This window comes from Rhineura floridana, chromosome 1, assembly GCF_030035675.1.
Source record: "Rhineura floridana isolate rRhiFlo1 chromosome 1, rRhiFlo1.hap2, whole genome shotgun sequence".
Classification (NCBI taxonomy): domain Eukaryota; kingdom Metazoa; phylum Chordata; class Lepidosauria; order Squamata; family Rhineuridae; genus Rhineura; species Rhineura floridana.
The window spans coordinates 283,625,018-283,642,060 of NC_084480.1; the positions used below are offsets into that span (position 1 = coordinate 283,625,018).

General features: G+C 44.1%; 1 protein-coding gene across 3 annotated transcripts in view; it reads left to right on the forward strand.

Moving 5' to 3' along the window:
* The window catches only part of ESRP1 (epithelial splicing regulatory protein 1), a 50,737-nt gene extending 33,957 nt beyond the window's left edge, over positions 1 to 16,780 (forward strand). The window contains exons 12-15 of one of the 3 annotated variants that reach the window (XM_061603137.1): positions 1,023 to 1,221; positions 10,514 to 10,682; positions 13,406 to 13,511; positions 15,582 to 16,780. In XM_061603137.1, the coding sequence (XP_061459121.1) occupies positions 1,023 to 1,221; positions 10,514 to 10,682; positions 13,406 to 13,496 (459 nt within the window). In that variant the 3' untranslated portion in view covers positions 13,497 to 13,511; positions 15,582 to 16,780. The remainder of the gene's footprint in view (positions 1 to 1,022; positions 1,222 to 10,513; positions 10,683 to 13,405; positions 13,512 to 15,581) is intronic. The other 2 variants (XM_061603157.1, XM_061603147.1) reach the window with 2 other exon arrangements.
* Positions 16,781 to 17,043: the final 263 nt, after the last annotated feature.

A 17,043-nucleotide genomic window follows, 5' to 3' on the forward strand; every position in this document is an offset into this window, starting at 1 on the left:
GGGGATGCAATCATCTAGGTGCTCATCCTTTCTGCAGACCTCTGCCTACACCCCTGGGCTACCATTGTCTGCTCCCTGTGTCTGTTTCTTGGAAGATAATGTCATTGAGATGATATTCACTCATCTGCTGCAGGGAATTGCATTTGACTCTTGTCTGCAGTTTGTTCTGTTTCATATGCCTTGGCTCTGATCTTGCAAGGCAAAATTACTCATAGGTGTTTATGTTTATGTAGCAGCAGCAATAGGTGCAGCAGAGTGATGTTCACTCTGTTGGGGTGCTGCAGTGGTCATAACTTGAAGACAGAATTGCTCTAAATAACTTGGCTATAAGAAAATATTTATTTCGTACATTTCATTGTTATAGCTTCAGCCCCTTTGAATGCTACTATGGGTGTGGTATCCAACTGCAACTTTTGCTCTAGAAACATAGCCTTCAGTGGCCTGCTATAAACACAATATAAAGTAATGGTTTGGCATTACATACATAGGCCTTTAGTTCATAGAAACCCTGTCCTTCATCACAGGTGCAAGGTGAAAATTAGAAGCGTTCACCTCATTTTCTAACTAATTGCAGTTCAGCATTGCATCTGAATATGAAACTGTGGTTAGTCTTAACTATGGTTCAGTGGACAAGCTAAGATGAATCATTTCATCTGGGTTGGGACATAACATTTAAACTGAAATTAAAACCGGAAACAAAAGCTTCCAAGCACCTCCTCATAGCTGCGCTACACAGGCACTCAAACCCAAGGCTTGCTCATGTAACTCTGAACCACGGTTTAGTGTTGTCTGGACAATGCCAGTGAGTGCAATTTTTCTCAGCAGGTTTGGTACACCTAGCGTCTTCTCCTCACTGCAGTGTGTAGCCTGCAATTATGCTATATAGCAGGGGTTTGAGTTGGGGTTGACTTCCAAATTTAAACTTTATGGGTGCTAGTATTACTGCAAAAAAATTTCTAGAACAGTTGGGCAGTTGCTAACATCATGATGTTCTAGCTGCTCATCCTGCTTTTTGTCCTTAGGGTCGTCCCTCCGGAGATGCTTTTATCCAAATGAAATCTTCAGACCGAGCCTTTATGGCTGCTCAGAAGTGCCATAAGAAGACCATGAAGGACCGATACGTTGAAGTCTTTCAGTGTTCTGCTGAGGAGATGAACTTTGTATTAATGGGGGGCACTTTAAATCGAAATGGCTTATCCCCACCACCATGTAAGTTACCATGTAAGTCTTGCTTGGGTCTTGGCGCTACTCTGTGCTGTATGCTGGTAGGTGCTGGAGCTTCTTTCTTCAACTCTTTTTTGTATGTGTGTGTTCCTCTCTCTTGGAGGGGTTCAGTGTGTATGTATTTTGGGGTCTGGAATGCAAAGCTTTCCCATCTGAAATCGGTAGCAGCCCCTGATTTTTGTTCTCCTTTTGGCTGTGGATTACTGTGATTTGGACAGGAATTGGCTTCCTTATTCTTGCTTTTCTGCTGACACACACCTTCCTCCCCACCCCCATGGAGCTTAATTTGCACTGGGCAAGTGTTGATGATTTTTGTGAAACTGTTATTGGCCAAGTGCCTCAAGAGCATTCCCTTCAGCTCTGACTTACATGATCATCTTTTTAATGATTGGCAGCAGGAGCTAAGATCAAATATGGGTGACTAGATATGCTAAGGAGCAAGTACACAGTATTTTGACACACAGTAGTTAGACAAAGTTCATGATGGATCATTAGAGAATGAAAAGCTTTTAGCTCAGGTAGGTAAGACCTAAGTATTCTGGGCGCTCTTAATTTTGGAAAACACTATACGTTTGCATATATCAATATTTGTAGGCTTAAGAACCCCAGATAAGGGTGGGTGACTGTCATCAATAGACACAGCCTGGGTGAGAGAGGTAGTAACTTAATTTAACATGGGAGTCCAAGAGTGCTTCCAGATGACATAGGTGATTTAGCACGACTTGGTCATTCCTATTCTCCTTTAAGTTGAAAGTGGAATATCATCTCAGCTTCCAGACTTCTAGAATCCAGATAACATCCTGTACCCAGATGGGAAGTCCCCCTTTCCCCAGCCCCAAATGTTGGAAGAGGCTATTTTCATTGGGACTATTGCGTATATGTGGGAAAGGTTAAATACTCACTCCTCACTGCACTCCTAATCATGACTGCCAGGCAATATATTTGGAAAGGGAGGGGTTAAAGTGATAGAGCTGATTCCTAGAGAGGAAAGATGGACCACAGAGAAGGAAATGGCTAGAGCATAATCTACAGAAGCCATTACCACCCTGCATGGGTCAGAACAGCTGTGCTATGGGTCATCTACACCTGATGATACGGTATATCTGTTCCATTGTATAAAACAGATTTTCTGAGTTCTGGAATGAAAAAAAGAAAGCTGAACAGGGAAAACATAGGAGAAGAATGTTTTTGATCACTACGTCAATCTGATGCCCCATACAAAAATGAGTGTATGAAGCATAGTTATTCCACAGTAAATAACCCATGCGAAGCTGAATATAGTGAAACATTGATCACATTAACTGACAATTTGCACCAGATAGAAGTCTCTCAGGAGTATTGAACAGTTGATCTTGGACAGGCTTCTGTTTGCTCTGCAAACAAAAATTCTGTGTCAAAAATTCAAAATTTGGAATCTGACTAAATTCAGCACTGTTGGACATACTGTAGTTGTTTTTTTGCTTCCCATATGACCAGCTCATGTTTCCCAACGGGATATGTTGGGAGTGGGGGTGGCGTACAAGTGTCCTCAGCCTGATCCAGCTCTCTGTGGCTTTGCTGCAACTGTAGGCCTCTTCCTCCACATTCGCTTTTACTACTACATCAAAGGCTTCCTTAACTTCTAACCATTCATGAGGGAAGGAAGCAGAGTGGGACCTCGGGCAGATAGAGGGGCCACTTCCTACTTGGGTAATCTCTCTTCCACCCCCTCTCTGCCGAGGATGCAAACTACCAGAAGAGAGGAGGAGGTGGTGTCAAAACAAAAACACACATTACAAATCCTCCAAAGCAGCCTTTCTCAACCTTTGGGACCTCAGATGTTGCTGGACTACAATTCCCATCATTCCTGACCATTGGCCAAGCTGGCTGGAGCTGATGGGAGTTGTAGTCCAATAACATCTGGAGTCCCACAGGTTGCAAAAGGCTGCTCCAGAGATTTGGGGATTGGCGGGGGAGGAATTTACAAAGGACAGACTCAGCTTTTGACTGGCTTAAAGAAAAGATGGTTAGGGATAAAGCAACAAGAAAAAACCAGTTCAGTTGAACTAAAACTGGTTTTTACAGTATATTGTTGTGCCTGTCAGCTCAGACGTAAGCCCCACTGAGCTCAGTGAGGCTTACTCAGACCAGTAAGGTGTCATCTGCTGGGCGAAATACAGCCAGCTTCTCTCCCTCTGCCAGAGTGATGTTGATCATCATCTGCTGTAGAAAAGAGGATGGTCCCTGGGACTGAGACTGCAGAAAGTCTTGAAGCCAGAAGTGCCCACAAGGCTTTGTCGTCATGAGGGACTATTGGAGGTGTGCAGATTATCAAATGACCTGCTGGGGCCACCTGCAGTGGGTGACTATGATGATCCAGTGCGACTGAGAGGGTGGAGAAAGAGATCCATCCTAGAGCAGAGGAGAAGGTTCGTAGCTCAGTGGTAGAGCATCTGCCTTGCATGCAGAAGATCCCAGGTTCAATCCCCAGCAACTCCAGATAGGGTTGGGAAGAGAGAGACACTGCCAGTCAGTGTAAACAATACTAAGCAAGGTAGACCAATGGTCTGACTCAGTATTAGGCAGCCTCCTGTGTTCCTGAGAGATCGGGAACCTGTGGTCCTCCAGATGTTGTTAGACTCCAACCCCTATCACCCCTGACCTATGGCCATGGTGGATGCACTGATGGGATTTGGAGTCCAACAGCATGTGGAGACCACAGGTTCCCGCCTTTTGATCCTTCACCCAATGTTGCTCCCAATCCAAAATATGAGCAAAACGTCATCCTCCATCTCCTTCACAGAATCATAGAGTTGGAAGGGGCCTATAAGGCCATCAGATCCAACCCCCTGCTCCTTCTTGCCCTGTTTTTCTCTCCCACTGGAGTTGCCTGCAGCTTCAGTCTTCCTATGCACAAGGACTTGCCTGGGAGTAAACCCCATTGAACACAGTGGGACTTACCTCTGAGTAAACATGCCTAAGTTTGTGCTTTGACACACCAGCCAAGGATGCAGGGAGGGACAGCTCAGGCTCCCACTTGGCTGAAATAAGAAGTCATGCTCTCTGATTAACTCTGGTTGCAGATGAGTGGGAGGGGGGTTCAGGTGGGCTGTTTGAAGGGGGATTGTTATGTGCCTTCAAGTCTGTTATGACTTATGGCGACCCTATGAATCAGTGACCTCCAATAGCATCTGTCATAAACCACCCTGTTTAGGTCTGGGGCTTCCTTTATGGAATCAATCCATCTCTTATTTGGTCTTCCTCTTTTTTTTTACACCCTTCTGTTTTTCCCAGCATTATTGTCTTTTCTAGTGATCATGTCTTCGCATGATGCGTCCAAAGTATGATAACCTCAGTTTCATCATTTTAGCTTCTACTGACATTTCTGGTTTAATTTGTTCTGACACCCTATTATGTGTCTTTTTCGCAGTCCATGTTATGCGCAAAGCTCTCCTCCAACACCACATTTCAAATGAATTGATTTTTCTCTTATCCGCTTTTTTCACTGTCCAACTTTCACATCCATATATAGAGATGGGGAATACCATGGTCTGAATGATCCTGACTTTAGTGTTCAGTGATACGTCTTTGCATTTGAGGACCTTTTCTAGTTCTCCCAGCATGCCTAATGGGACTGCAGCTTCCATCAATCCTAACAATATCAGAAGAGCAACTGGTTCCCCAACCATAATTGATTCTTAAATGCTAGCCTGTAAGCCTATAATCCCTCACTGACAAAGTGAGAGCAACTGTTAATCTGCTAGTCCTTAAAGTCACCAGAGATCCTAGTTCTGAACAATGTTTATATGTCCTAAAGGTGCTTGTGAGAAAAATCTTTGTGGAGAGTGTGTGTGTACAGGCACATGGGGATAGGAGGAAATGGGTGTTTTCAGTGTTTCTATCCCTGCTATTCCATGCTTAATTTTATTGCATCCCTCCCTAGTTGTCATCTTATTTTCATCCCCTAAACCAGCCTTTCCCAACTTTTGGATACCAGATGTTGTTGGACTCCAACTCCCATCAGCCCCAGCCAGCATGGCCAATGGTCAGAAATGAAGGGAATTGTAGTCCAGCAATATCTGAGGACCCAAACGTTGAGCAAGGCTGCTCTAAACTTTGTTTTTTGTTTAGAAAAATGATGACTAAGGGGATGTGATAAGAGATGTATACGATTTTGTATGGTGTAAAGAAAGCAGATTAACAATTCACCCTTTATCCATCCTTGCCTGTAACATCTCAGGCCTGGGGGCTGAGCATGGCCCTCCTGGCCTCTCTATCTGGCCTTCAATACTCTTCCCAGGCCATATCCCTCACCAGCTCTGTTATGTTACCCTGTTTGAGTGTTGGTCTGGCTAGGATTGAACTCTGACGATGCTTCTTGCTTGCCTCGATGGAGAATATAGCAGGATGTGTTAGCGTGTGTAGAAACAAGTATACTGCAGGAAGGAAAACTAACATTAATTGCTCCACCCACAGCTAGGTTGTCTAGAAGGAAATGTGGCCCTTGGGCAGAGAAAGGGTTCCCACCTCTGCTGTAATGCTAGAACTGGTGACCATCCAGCAAAATGGGTTGCCAGGAGATTTAGGGCAGACAAAATGAAATACTTCACAACTTGCAGAATCTGTGGAATTTGCTGCCACAAGGTGGTGGGGATGGCCACTTCTTTAATGGCTTTTAAAAGGGGATTAGACAGGTTCATGGAGGATAAGATAGCTGCTAGTCATGATGGGCTATATAGATTCTCCAGGCTCAAGGATAGTTATGCAGTGGATACCTGTTTCTGAAAGGCTAACAGCATGAGAGTACCGTTGCCTTCATGCTGCACTGGTGAACTTGCTGTGAATGTCGGTTAGCTGCTGTTGGAAACAATGCTGAATTAGATGGGCTTTGGTCTGATCCAACAGGATTCTGACACCTGACTAAGAGGATACTGTCAGGCCCCTTCGTGAGGTCACCGCCTTGTCACAGTCCTGCTCTCAAAACGGTTCTCTCACCGGCTCTAGCAAAGATCTCTCAAGATCCCCCTGCTAGGCAGCACCACCAGACACTCCCTGTAAACAATATTGCCTTGAGACTGTGCCTTCGTCTCCTTCTGGCTTATTGCTACTTTGTGTCTGGGTGCACTTACAGGCCTCAACCCCCCCCCCCCCCGGTATCTTTGTGCCTATAAAGATTGCAGCCCTGGGTTGCTCTGGATACCTGATGATGTTACACTATCTCTTCACCACTGCCACCATTGATACTGTTTCCCAACCTTGGTATATGCCCTGCCCACCCTTCTGTTCTGTGTAAACCCAGCCAAGGATCAGGTGTTTTGGTAAACCAAGAAATATTTATTTATATGCACAGGGAATAACAAGTTTACTTAAAGGTATAGTCAACAAGCATATGGTTTCATAAGATGCGTTACTCTTTATGTTTCTTAGTCATCAATAACCTGCCTCACTACCTGCCTAATCCAATCCACCCTATCCGAAACCAACCCACAGAACCAACCGACCCAACAAACCCCTTCTCAGCTGTCATCCTCTCATTTATACCTTCAGACACTCAAATGCTCAGCCAATCATCATACAACATTCTCCAGCATTCCAACTCCCCCCTCTCACTCAGTCCAAACCTGCACTTACCATATTTACAATATCCACAGGGACATCACAGATACTAATACAATTCACAGCTTGTTGCCATTCCAACTTTTTCCAACACACATTCCACTTTGAAAATGCTTCCCAAAGGTATGCTTGCCATGCTGTAGCACAGGAGGGCGTATCTCCTTGAGGCTTTCCAGGAGTCTCTGTTGATGCCATTCAATACACTTGATCCCTGCCAAACATGCATATAAAACCCACACTGATGTCCTATCAGTTCACACACAGTGCTGGGAGAATTAAAGGATGTGCCTGGGTGGTGCCTACCTCATGGTGATGAAACGCTGCTAGTACAGAAAACGCCCCACTCCAGATTAACACCTGCTTTTCCAGCAACTGCTTCCTATGTTCCATGTTTAACGCAAAATAAAAAAAATGTGGGAAGCTCTAGTGTGTGGGTTCCCATGGGTTACAGGCTTTGAGTCCCAAAGGTCCTAGCTTGGATGCTAGCATTTCTTGCTACAAATATAGGAGAGGGTACTGGGGCAAGGCCAGGACTGGGGAACTTGGGCCCATCAGATATGTTGTAGTCCCAGCTCCCATCAACCATAGCTACCATGGCTAATGGTCTGGCATGATGGTAGTTGTCGTTCAGCAGCATCCAGGAAGGAAGGGGCCACAGGTTCCCCAGCCCTGGGCTATGTCTTGGTAGGAAACAGGATAGTTCCTCTTATCCTGTGAAGAACCGTAGCTCCATTCTATGGTGCATGCTTTATAAATAGGAAATTATTAGGTAAGACTAAAGGATAGTAGACATTGGACTTGTCAAGGATTATCAATGGCACAGTCATTAAACAAAATGGAGACAATAGTCAAGAAATTGGAAGAAGTCTAGGACTGGGGAGGGCAGCTATGAGAGAACTAGAAAAGGACCTCAAATGCAAAGATGTATCACAAGTCAGGATCATTCAGACCATGGTTTTTCTGATCTCTATGTGTGGATGTGAAAGTTGGACAGTGAAAAAAGCAGGTAAGAGAAAAATCAACTCATTTGAAATGTGGTGCTGGAAGAGAGCTTTGTGCATACCTTGGACCACAAAAAAGACAAATAATTGAGTGTTAGAACAAATTAAACCAGAACTATCATTAGAAGCTAAAATGATAAAACTGAGGTTATCATTCTTTGGACACATCATGAGAAAACATGATTCACTAGAAAAGTCAATAATTCTGGGGAAAACAGAACAGAAAGAGAGGAAGGCCAAACGAGATGGATTGATTCCATAAAGGAAGCCACAGATCTGAATGTACAATATCTGAACAGGGCGGTTTATAACACATGCTATTGGGGGTTGCTGATTCATAGCATTACCAGAAGTCGTAATCGACCTGAAGGCACATAACAACAAACAATAGTAATTGTAGTGACAGTTGGACATTGTCTTCTGATTTGACTAACGGCCTTTGTGAGTGCTACCTAACACTTCAATTTTTAGGGGCACCCTAAAAAAAGCGTTCGATACAATATGTGTGTATGTGTGTTTGCAAGCATATGTATTGAATATTATTTAAATGTTCAATACTGCGTTTCTTTCAAGGAAAATGGCAAAAATACAAAGCAGCAATATGCTCAGCTAAGAACCCACTAAAGCAAAAATGTTAAAGCCATCAGATGGATTAAAAGGAAATGGGCCACCTGTCAGGGAAGATGGACAAAAAGGAAACCATCAGCTCCCATAAAATCTTCCTTCAGAGCCATGTTTTGATGAGAGAAGGAAAAGAATGTCAAAGTTGTGCCAGGTGGGCTTCCCTGAGACAATGCGGGTGCCACAATTAAGAAGGCCCTGCTTGTACTCTCCTGCTGAAGCTTAATTGTGAGGGGGGCTCAGAGTGGAGCCTCTGACATTGATTGGATGTGTGGCAGGAAAAACAGTCGTTAAGGTAATCGGAGCCCAAAACATTTTGGCAGATGCTGCCACTGAACCAGCTTTCTGCCAGTTTGCTTGCTGTGTTTGAACAGCAGCAACTCCACCAATGCAACTGTCAATTGGGATGCCACCCTGGGCAGGGGGCAGGCAAACCTCTTGGAAAGGTTCTGGCCCCCAGGCCTGTGGTTCCCCACCCCTGCCTTAAGCCATAGGGATTTGTATCCTGTTAAGGTAGCTTTACCAGGGAGCCATAACCAGCTGCACCTAATGGCTGCAACTGCAACTTGCCACCCTGGGCTTCTGCTGGGAGAAAGGTTGGGATATAAATCGAACAAATGAACGAACTGCAGCTCCCAGTTGAGTATTCTCTCATTGGCAAGCCTAGGCTTCCCTCTATGCAATGTGTGAAATGACTAGTATCTCCTACAAGTCTTTTGTTCACTAATGAGAGCACAGTATGTCCCACTTGCATGTAATAAATGCGGGGTGGGAGCATTTCTTCAGTCATGTACCTGCGCTGCCCCTTTTCAAGAACAAACTTACCCAGGCAGACAAAGAAGAGCCACCAAAGAACTGATGTTGAAAACATTTCTCAAAATGGCAGTGCTTTGCTAAGAGAGTTGTCTATTCAGTAATTTTTTAAACAACTTGAATGAAAGCCCCTGCCTCTAAGTCATTAAGTACAGACATTAGATCAAAAATCCATTAAAATAGGAGGAAGGAACCTTTTTCAGTTGAGGACCGCATTCCTTTCCGGATAGTGTTCTGAGGGCCACATGCTAATGGTAGGCAGGGCCGGGACAAAAGCGGACAGAGCAATGAATGTAAATTTGTCCTTTGTACAGTGGCTAGTATCTAAGCATTCTTGCACATCCTTTTGTATCCTCCTTCCAGATCGAGGGCCAGATATAGTGGCCTGGAGGGCCGCATTCAGACCCTGAATGTGAGGGTCCTCTCCCCTGCATTAAAAATATTAAACCTAATACTTACATTGTAAATAATGATGTGGGGATGGCGTAGTAATGCTTGTCATTTACATTGCAAAAAGTATCCAAGTGAATGTACTATCAGGGCTACAATGGGGGGGAGAGCATTGTGGGTTTTCCTACATAAATAATACTGTGCTTTGAGTGCTTGGGAAATGCAGTATCCCATATTGGCATTGTGCATAACAAATGCACATGTCAATGACTCAGTAAACCCGTCTCATAGAAAGAACCTTAAAGTTTTGGGGGTAGTTTTGTAGTGAAATTGTAGGAGGTAGCTATAGGACAACTTTTGTACCTGGGAGCTGGCCAGTTCCTTCAGACTGTTTGTGACGGTGACTTATAACTCTGGAAAGGCCCACAGATGAGCTGTATAGGTTACCTTCTGTCAGCAGACTAGCAAGGGAAAATCTGATAACTTAATAAACATGGGCGCACATGAGAGTCAAAAACAGGCATTGCTCTTTGTATAAGGTAATTTGCAAGGTTTAATTACTTTTTAAATTTTTGATCTGAATGGTTCCTTCCAACAAAGGGTCCAATGTGACTCAAGACCTTGCTTTTTTTAAATCAACAGTAAGTATGATGGTGTGTGTGTGTGTGTGAATTAGAGAAACCTTTCCTAGAAGTGTGAGGGTGGAACATAGCTGCTATATGCAGTGTACATGTATCTTTTAGATATGAAATGACCTTCTGGACAGACAGCATAGACCGGTCTTAATCACATTTTGTGCTTTTTAACAAGGTTACACGGAAACATGGAGATTCTTCATCTCTGTTGTCTTGTTCTGCTCTGTCTTCTAGGCATTTCTCCACCGTCATACTCATTTCCTGCTCCTGCAGCAGTAATCCCAACAGATGCAGCACTCTACCAACCCTCTATGCTCCTCAACCCCCGGACACTTCAGCCTTCCACAGCATACTATCCAGCTGGCACCCAGCTCTTTATGAACTACACGGCATATTACCCTAGGTAAACAAAGTAAAACAAAAGGGAGGGAGGAACTTGTAGTGGAGTTTCATGCTGTGAATGGGTTATGCTACAGGAAAACAAGCTGTCGCTTACGTCTGATGAGGATGCGTTACAGGGACTGCTGTTGTTGTGTTAGAGGTGGGATGGGGAGAGTGAGTTTGGCTTGTGACTTGAACAATTGATATGTGAAATGTTTTACTCTAGGAAAGGATGTCGAAGGGAGTGCGGGGATCTGTCCTAGGGTCCAAATCAGTGTTCTTTGTCTTAAGTGGCCTTCCTGTTTATGCAAGGGAGGGGGCTGATTTCTGCCAGCTCCATGGCCTATCTTCAGCCCTTCCACTGCATCAGATCCCACACTATTCTCAAGGGTCCCTCCATCCTTAGAAGCCCATTGTCAGGGGGCTGAGAAAGGAAGCGGGCAAGAGTTCTGTTCCGTGAACTCCATTCATGAAAAGGAAATTGGGGATTCAAGCTAATGTCTTGGGAGGCCAAGCCCTTGCGTAGAGAAGCTACTACTGGAAGCAAGTCTCTCAGACAGGCAAGGTTAGTCGATCAGCTCTAGAAATTATATTTATTTATTTATTATTTATTTATTAAATTTATATCCCGCCTTATGGCCAAAGGCCCTCAAGGCGGCTTACAAAAACATGAATATAACACATCATAAAGCATGAATACAATAATGCAATTCTCAAAATTAAATAACAAATAACATTATTAAAAGAAAAGAAAAAACATTTAAATGTGTCACAATAAGAGAACCAAACACTTTATAAAAAGGCCTAGATAAAAATCTTCAATTTCCCAGCAAATAAGTAGCATTTTTATTTTTAACATATAAATATACACAGTATATAAGTAGCCAAACAATAATAATAAACAACAAACTAATGAGAACATCTCAATAAATATACAATTAAACAATCCCCACACACTTCACAACAGTGTTTAACAAAAATATGCTATAGTCCAAATAACAGCAAAAATGAATCTCCAAAATTAAATCTTGACCCCAAAAACAACTAACCCCAGTAGTCTATAGACATCCCGAGCAGCAGGTTCACGCACACATACACACACACGGTCTCTGGCCCCTTCAGCAGTTGCTGCTTTTGTAGCTGGAGAGAGACAGGGCCCCACCCTTCCAGGCCAGGTGGAAATCAGCCAGAAATGCAGGGAGCAGGTCTTGCAGAAACTCACACAGGTAGATGGTCTCTGGCCCCTTCAGCAGTTGCTGCTTTTGTAGCTGGAGAGAGACAGGGCCCCGCCCTTCCAGATGACATGAAATTGGGGGAGAACACTGAAACTGCAATCCTGTATGCTGGGTTTTCCTAGTTATGGGTCCCCAGATGATGTTGAACTACAATCCCCATCATTCCCAGCCAGCACGGGTTATAATCAAGGATGATGGGATTTGTGGTCCTTTGACATCTGGGAACCCAAGGTTGGGGAGAGACTGCTATATAATGGGAGTGTGTCCCATTGAACTCAATGAGGCCTTGGAATGCATTGCATGTCTTAACTGGTTAGGAATGTACTGAACCTCAGAAATGATGTATTGCAGTAGGAGTTGCCAATGTGATATCCTCCAGATGTTTTGGACTACAGATCCCACCATCCCTGCCCATTCTGACTAAAGGTGATGGGAGGTCTACTCCATAACATCTGGAAGGCATCAGAGTGGCTACCCCTGCCCTTACAATAAGTCCACATATTCAGTAAATGGGCTTTTGGAACCCTATAGCAGGGAAGGTCTGGAGTATAGGACTGGTGGTTTTAATAAGCTGCCAATCAGTGTTTTCTCTCTGTGAGTTGCAGTCAGTTTAGCACTGGGTGTTTGTTACTAGGGGGCATGTGCCGCTGGCTTTCCCATTTGCCAACTATGCCAAATCCCGTGGGAATTTAATGGAGCCTAGCGGGCACAGAGGGAAAGAGACCTAGGGAATATATAACAGTGTACAGGACAAAGAAGTTCAGAAGCTCCGCAAATCTGAGAAATGAGGGACCACCGTATTGGGGGGAGGGGAGAAGAGTTGGGTGAATTTATAGAAGATGCCTGTGCATGGACTGTAGTAGCACTGGGGAAGGAGATTGTTCTTAATCCCAGAGAGTGATCTGGCCAGAAAAGGTGAGAGGAGAAGGTATTGATATGGAAGCCAAACCAAAACTCGAGTCTTCTGGGAAAAGATGCTAGTGCTCAGCTAGGCTGGGACTCTTGAGGACTCTTTCTGATAGAACAGGGTGGATTCTCTGAATTGTGGCAAGTTAAGTGCAAATTCAGTACAGGCTGTTCAGTAAAACTGTGCTGGCTTTCCTCACCCCAAGAGAAGCACATATCCTGCAAGCCTGAACCAAGTGACTCAACTACATCTGGAAAACGTTGCTATCTAATCAATCTTCTCCACAATCCTCATGGTTAATAAATGTCATGTGTACCATGGGGCCTTTATTCAAACCCACAGGATGCACAAACAGAAAAGAAAAGAAAAATGAATCTTGGATAACAATTGCCATTTTGTGATTGGTGAAAGGCTTCTCTGTAGTCTAAGTTTGACTTAATTGTAAATGTTAAATAGATGTTAGCATCAAGGAACAGTGCTAGTTGACAATAGACAATATCTTATGCTCTTCCTCACCTTTTATGGAATAACTTTGGAGTGAGGCTGGAACAAGCTATGCTCCGTGCTAATAACTGTTCCCTTTGCAACGTGTATTTTTTATAGTATGCAGCAGAGAATGGATCTGTACACACAGATGAGTCGGCCAGGTCAGTGCCCAAAGAATGGGTTTGTCTTTAAAGGTCCGAGCAGTTAGATTTTCTTAACTAAGGTAAGGTTCAACAATGTATTCTCTAGAATGCAAGTGGCTATTTTAGGAGTGGATTCTTGTAGTCGCTCAAAGCCTCTTTCTCCCAGGGTCTTTTTCTTTCCTTTTTCCCTTCACCTTCCCCCGCACCTCACCCTCCACAGTGTTGCGTCAGGTTCCTTCCAAGCCCTTTAAAGCTAGTATTGGCTCACTGCATCTGTCTGCATGCTCAGCTTACGGTTTCATGCTAAGCTCACTGTGTTTCAGGCTGCATCTGCATGCGTGCTCAGCTTGTTACCTGTAAGAGCAGCTATTATTTCAATCTACGTACGTGGGAGAGCCATTACGTGACCTCTGCATATGCAGGTGTTATTTCAGGTGGTGGCCAGCCAGATGCTTTTTAGGAAGCTCATAAGCAGGGCACACGGGCAATAACAGAATCATAGATTAGGAGAGTTGGAAGGGGCCTATAAGGCCATCGAGTCCAACCCCCTGCTCAGTGCTGGAATCCAACTTGAAGCATGCCCAACAGGTGTTGGTGTTCAGAGGGATTCCACTTTTGAAAAAGCACGTTATAGCTTTTCAAGGGTAATGGCATGTGTTAGACTTGATAATCTTCAACGCTTCCAGCTAAATTGCTGAGGGTCAGTGTTAGCTCAGTTAGGTGGAACTGCATGCTGTGGCGCCCTTTGATATGGGCTAAGCTCCAGCTCTCCCATATGCATAACACAGGAAGTAAGGGGGAGGGGGAGGGTGAAGGCCATAGCCCAACATGGATGATTTCCTCTCCTTCCCTGCCACTTAGTGATGGCACACACAAATGAGTTCCCTTCCTTCATTATGAAAGGGCTGTAGCTCAGTGGTAGACCATGTGCTTTGCACGCAACCAGTCCCACGTTCACTTCCCAGGCCTTGCCCGAAGCCCTGGAGAGCCACTGCTAATACACTAGGGATGGCTAATATGTGACTTGGAACGCCCCCCCCCAAAAAAAAAAGGTTTGTTGTATTCTCCAAGACCCCCAGCAACTTGACAATTTTCAAAACTTTAAAAAAGAATTTAAACTGTTCTAAGATTCCCCTGTGGTGGTGGTCCACGCCATGTTTTTAGGGCTACTCGTTTTGGGGTCATCTACTGCCTACAGCGTCTTGATTCTAGAGTACTTCTGCAGCTCTTGGAAAAGCTTCCCCTTAAGCCTTCTGGGTGTGTTTGGTGCTTCAGTTATACCTGTTGCAACGCCCACTCCCCCTGCCTGAGATCAGGGGCCAAATCTTGCAGAGAAACCTCACAGAGCGCCTTGAAACAAGACTTGGGGAGGGCGGGAATCTGTGCTGTTGGTAGCCGTTGCCTCAAGATGCTCTGAAGCAGCGCTTCCCAAAGGTTTCCTTCACCCCTTGTCTTCCCCATCAGGGAAAGGTTTGGGGCAAGAGAACCGATTCTGTCTGGAGCCTCCATCTCAAGGTGATGGGGGTGGAGAGTCCCCTTCTCCCTGCCCATCAGACTGATCTGTTGGGGGGGGGAGTTTATGAGGAGAGAGTATTGTGGGGTGGGCAGGTCCACTTTCACTTTGGCCATACCCACTGCTGGCTTGTGGCCCTCGGGGTTGGCGGAAAGCGAATGCAGCCCTTGAGCCATAAACGGTTACCCACCCTGGTGGAGACAGCACTGAGCTAGATGGACCGGACTCTGTGTTCCTGGGTGCATTTGGCCACTGAGACTGACGCACCAGTTGCCTGAGCAGGGGACATTAGCTTGTTGGTTGTTCTGAAGGGAGGAGCATACCGTTGGCCGCTGTTGGTGACCAGTGTGAGAGGAGCCATCTGTGGAGGAGGGAGAACAGCTGGGCAAGCCTATCCCCTCTCTGCCTCTTCTCCTAACTTACGAGCTGTTCCTTGCTAGCCAGCGTCCTGTCCTCTGCCTTTTTCTCTCGTGTGTATGTGGAAGGGCTGGCTTGTGATCCTAATTCTACTGCTTGTATGAAAATGACTCAACCATGGTATAGATTAGGGCGGAAAGAGTCCTGTCGTCTAAGAATACAAGCAAAGTGAACTTTACTGCTGGTTTTCAGAACTCTGATATTTTCATATTTCTTTTAGGCTCCACTTAACTTCCTGCACAACTTCAGCCAGCCAAATGGCGATTCCGCTGACTTCACTCCTAATTCTACAGTGGCTGAAACCTTCTAGCACATGAAAAGCTTCCACTGTCTTGGATATCTGTCATTTTCTATTTGTGTGTGTATGGTTTTTTTTTTTTAATTAAAATAAAATAACTAAGCACATGCATACTTGGCCATAGGGATGCTCCCCACCCCCACCCCAGGTGTAAACATGCCATTTAAAGCTTCCGGGACACTCACTACTTTGAAAGCACAGCTGCCAAATTCACAAGGAAGGAATATTGTTGGGGTTTCTTTCCACCTCTGTATTCAAAGTGTTCAATTCTCCTATCGCACAAAGGATCCTACTTGAGATAAGGTCACTGCTAAAAAACAAATGTTGGAAAAGTATACCGTGACAAACCAACTTTTCATTTTTATTTGCACACAACTATTTTTATATATGTATATAAAAGGGGGGGTCTTAAGACCTTGGAATTGTGCCTTTTGGCTTTTTATAAGCAAAAAAAAAATGTTTACTTTGTGTTGTATATATTTATTTGTTTAAAAAGTTGTCTTCGGATTCTAGCCAGGCTTACTTGTAGGAATGGTTAAGAATGCAAAATGCAATATTTTGAGGGGGGAAATACTGTAACATTTTTGTAATATATATTATATATATGCATATAAAGTATAAAAATTAATGCTCTAAACTTGTATATTGCACATACTGATTACTGTATATTTAAGTTACTGTCCCAGGATATTCTAATGTGGGGAAATGGGGTTATTGTTACAGCACATAAACCTACCAATCCTGATCTTCCACAATACAGAACTTAGAATTACTAGTATCGTATTGAAATCTGACAGTGGGAAATCATGGGAGACACAATATTTGCTCACAGTGGTCTTGACTACGGAGGCAGTAAGTAGTTTGGATGGTATTGTAAGTTTTGGGGGGAACTTTAGTCCAGAAACCCTCATTTTAACTTTTAGTTCCTGCCCTCTCTGCTGAATTAAAGACTACACTGTTATCTAAATCATTTAAAAATCAATTAAAAAGAGCTATATCACTGCTGTAGAATTGTTTTTGAGCTGCTCTACTTGGATTTTTTTACTAATCTGCTGTGTGGATGCTCCTTGACTTACATTGCATTTGCATCTTCCACAAGTATTAAAACTGTTTTAAATCTAGTTATGGACCACTTGGTTTGAATTCTGTATTCAAGGAATAATGGTGTGAAAATAAAATTTAGGCTTTAAGCCACTTCCTTATTGCGCTAAATGTCAAGCACCTGCTCTCCAAACTGAACAGAGCAGTACAGAATTGGCATCCTTGAATGGGTCTAGTTCTTATAAAAGCAACAGCTGCAGTGTTGAACTGTGTAGAAACCATTTTCCAAAGAAACCATTTCAATCTTGAGCTTTTCTACTAGATTCACTGGCTGACTTGTGCC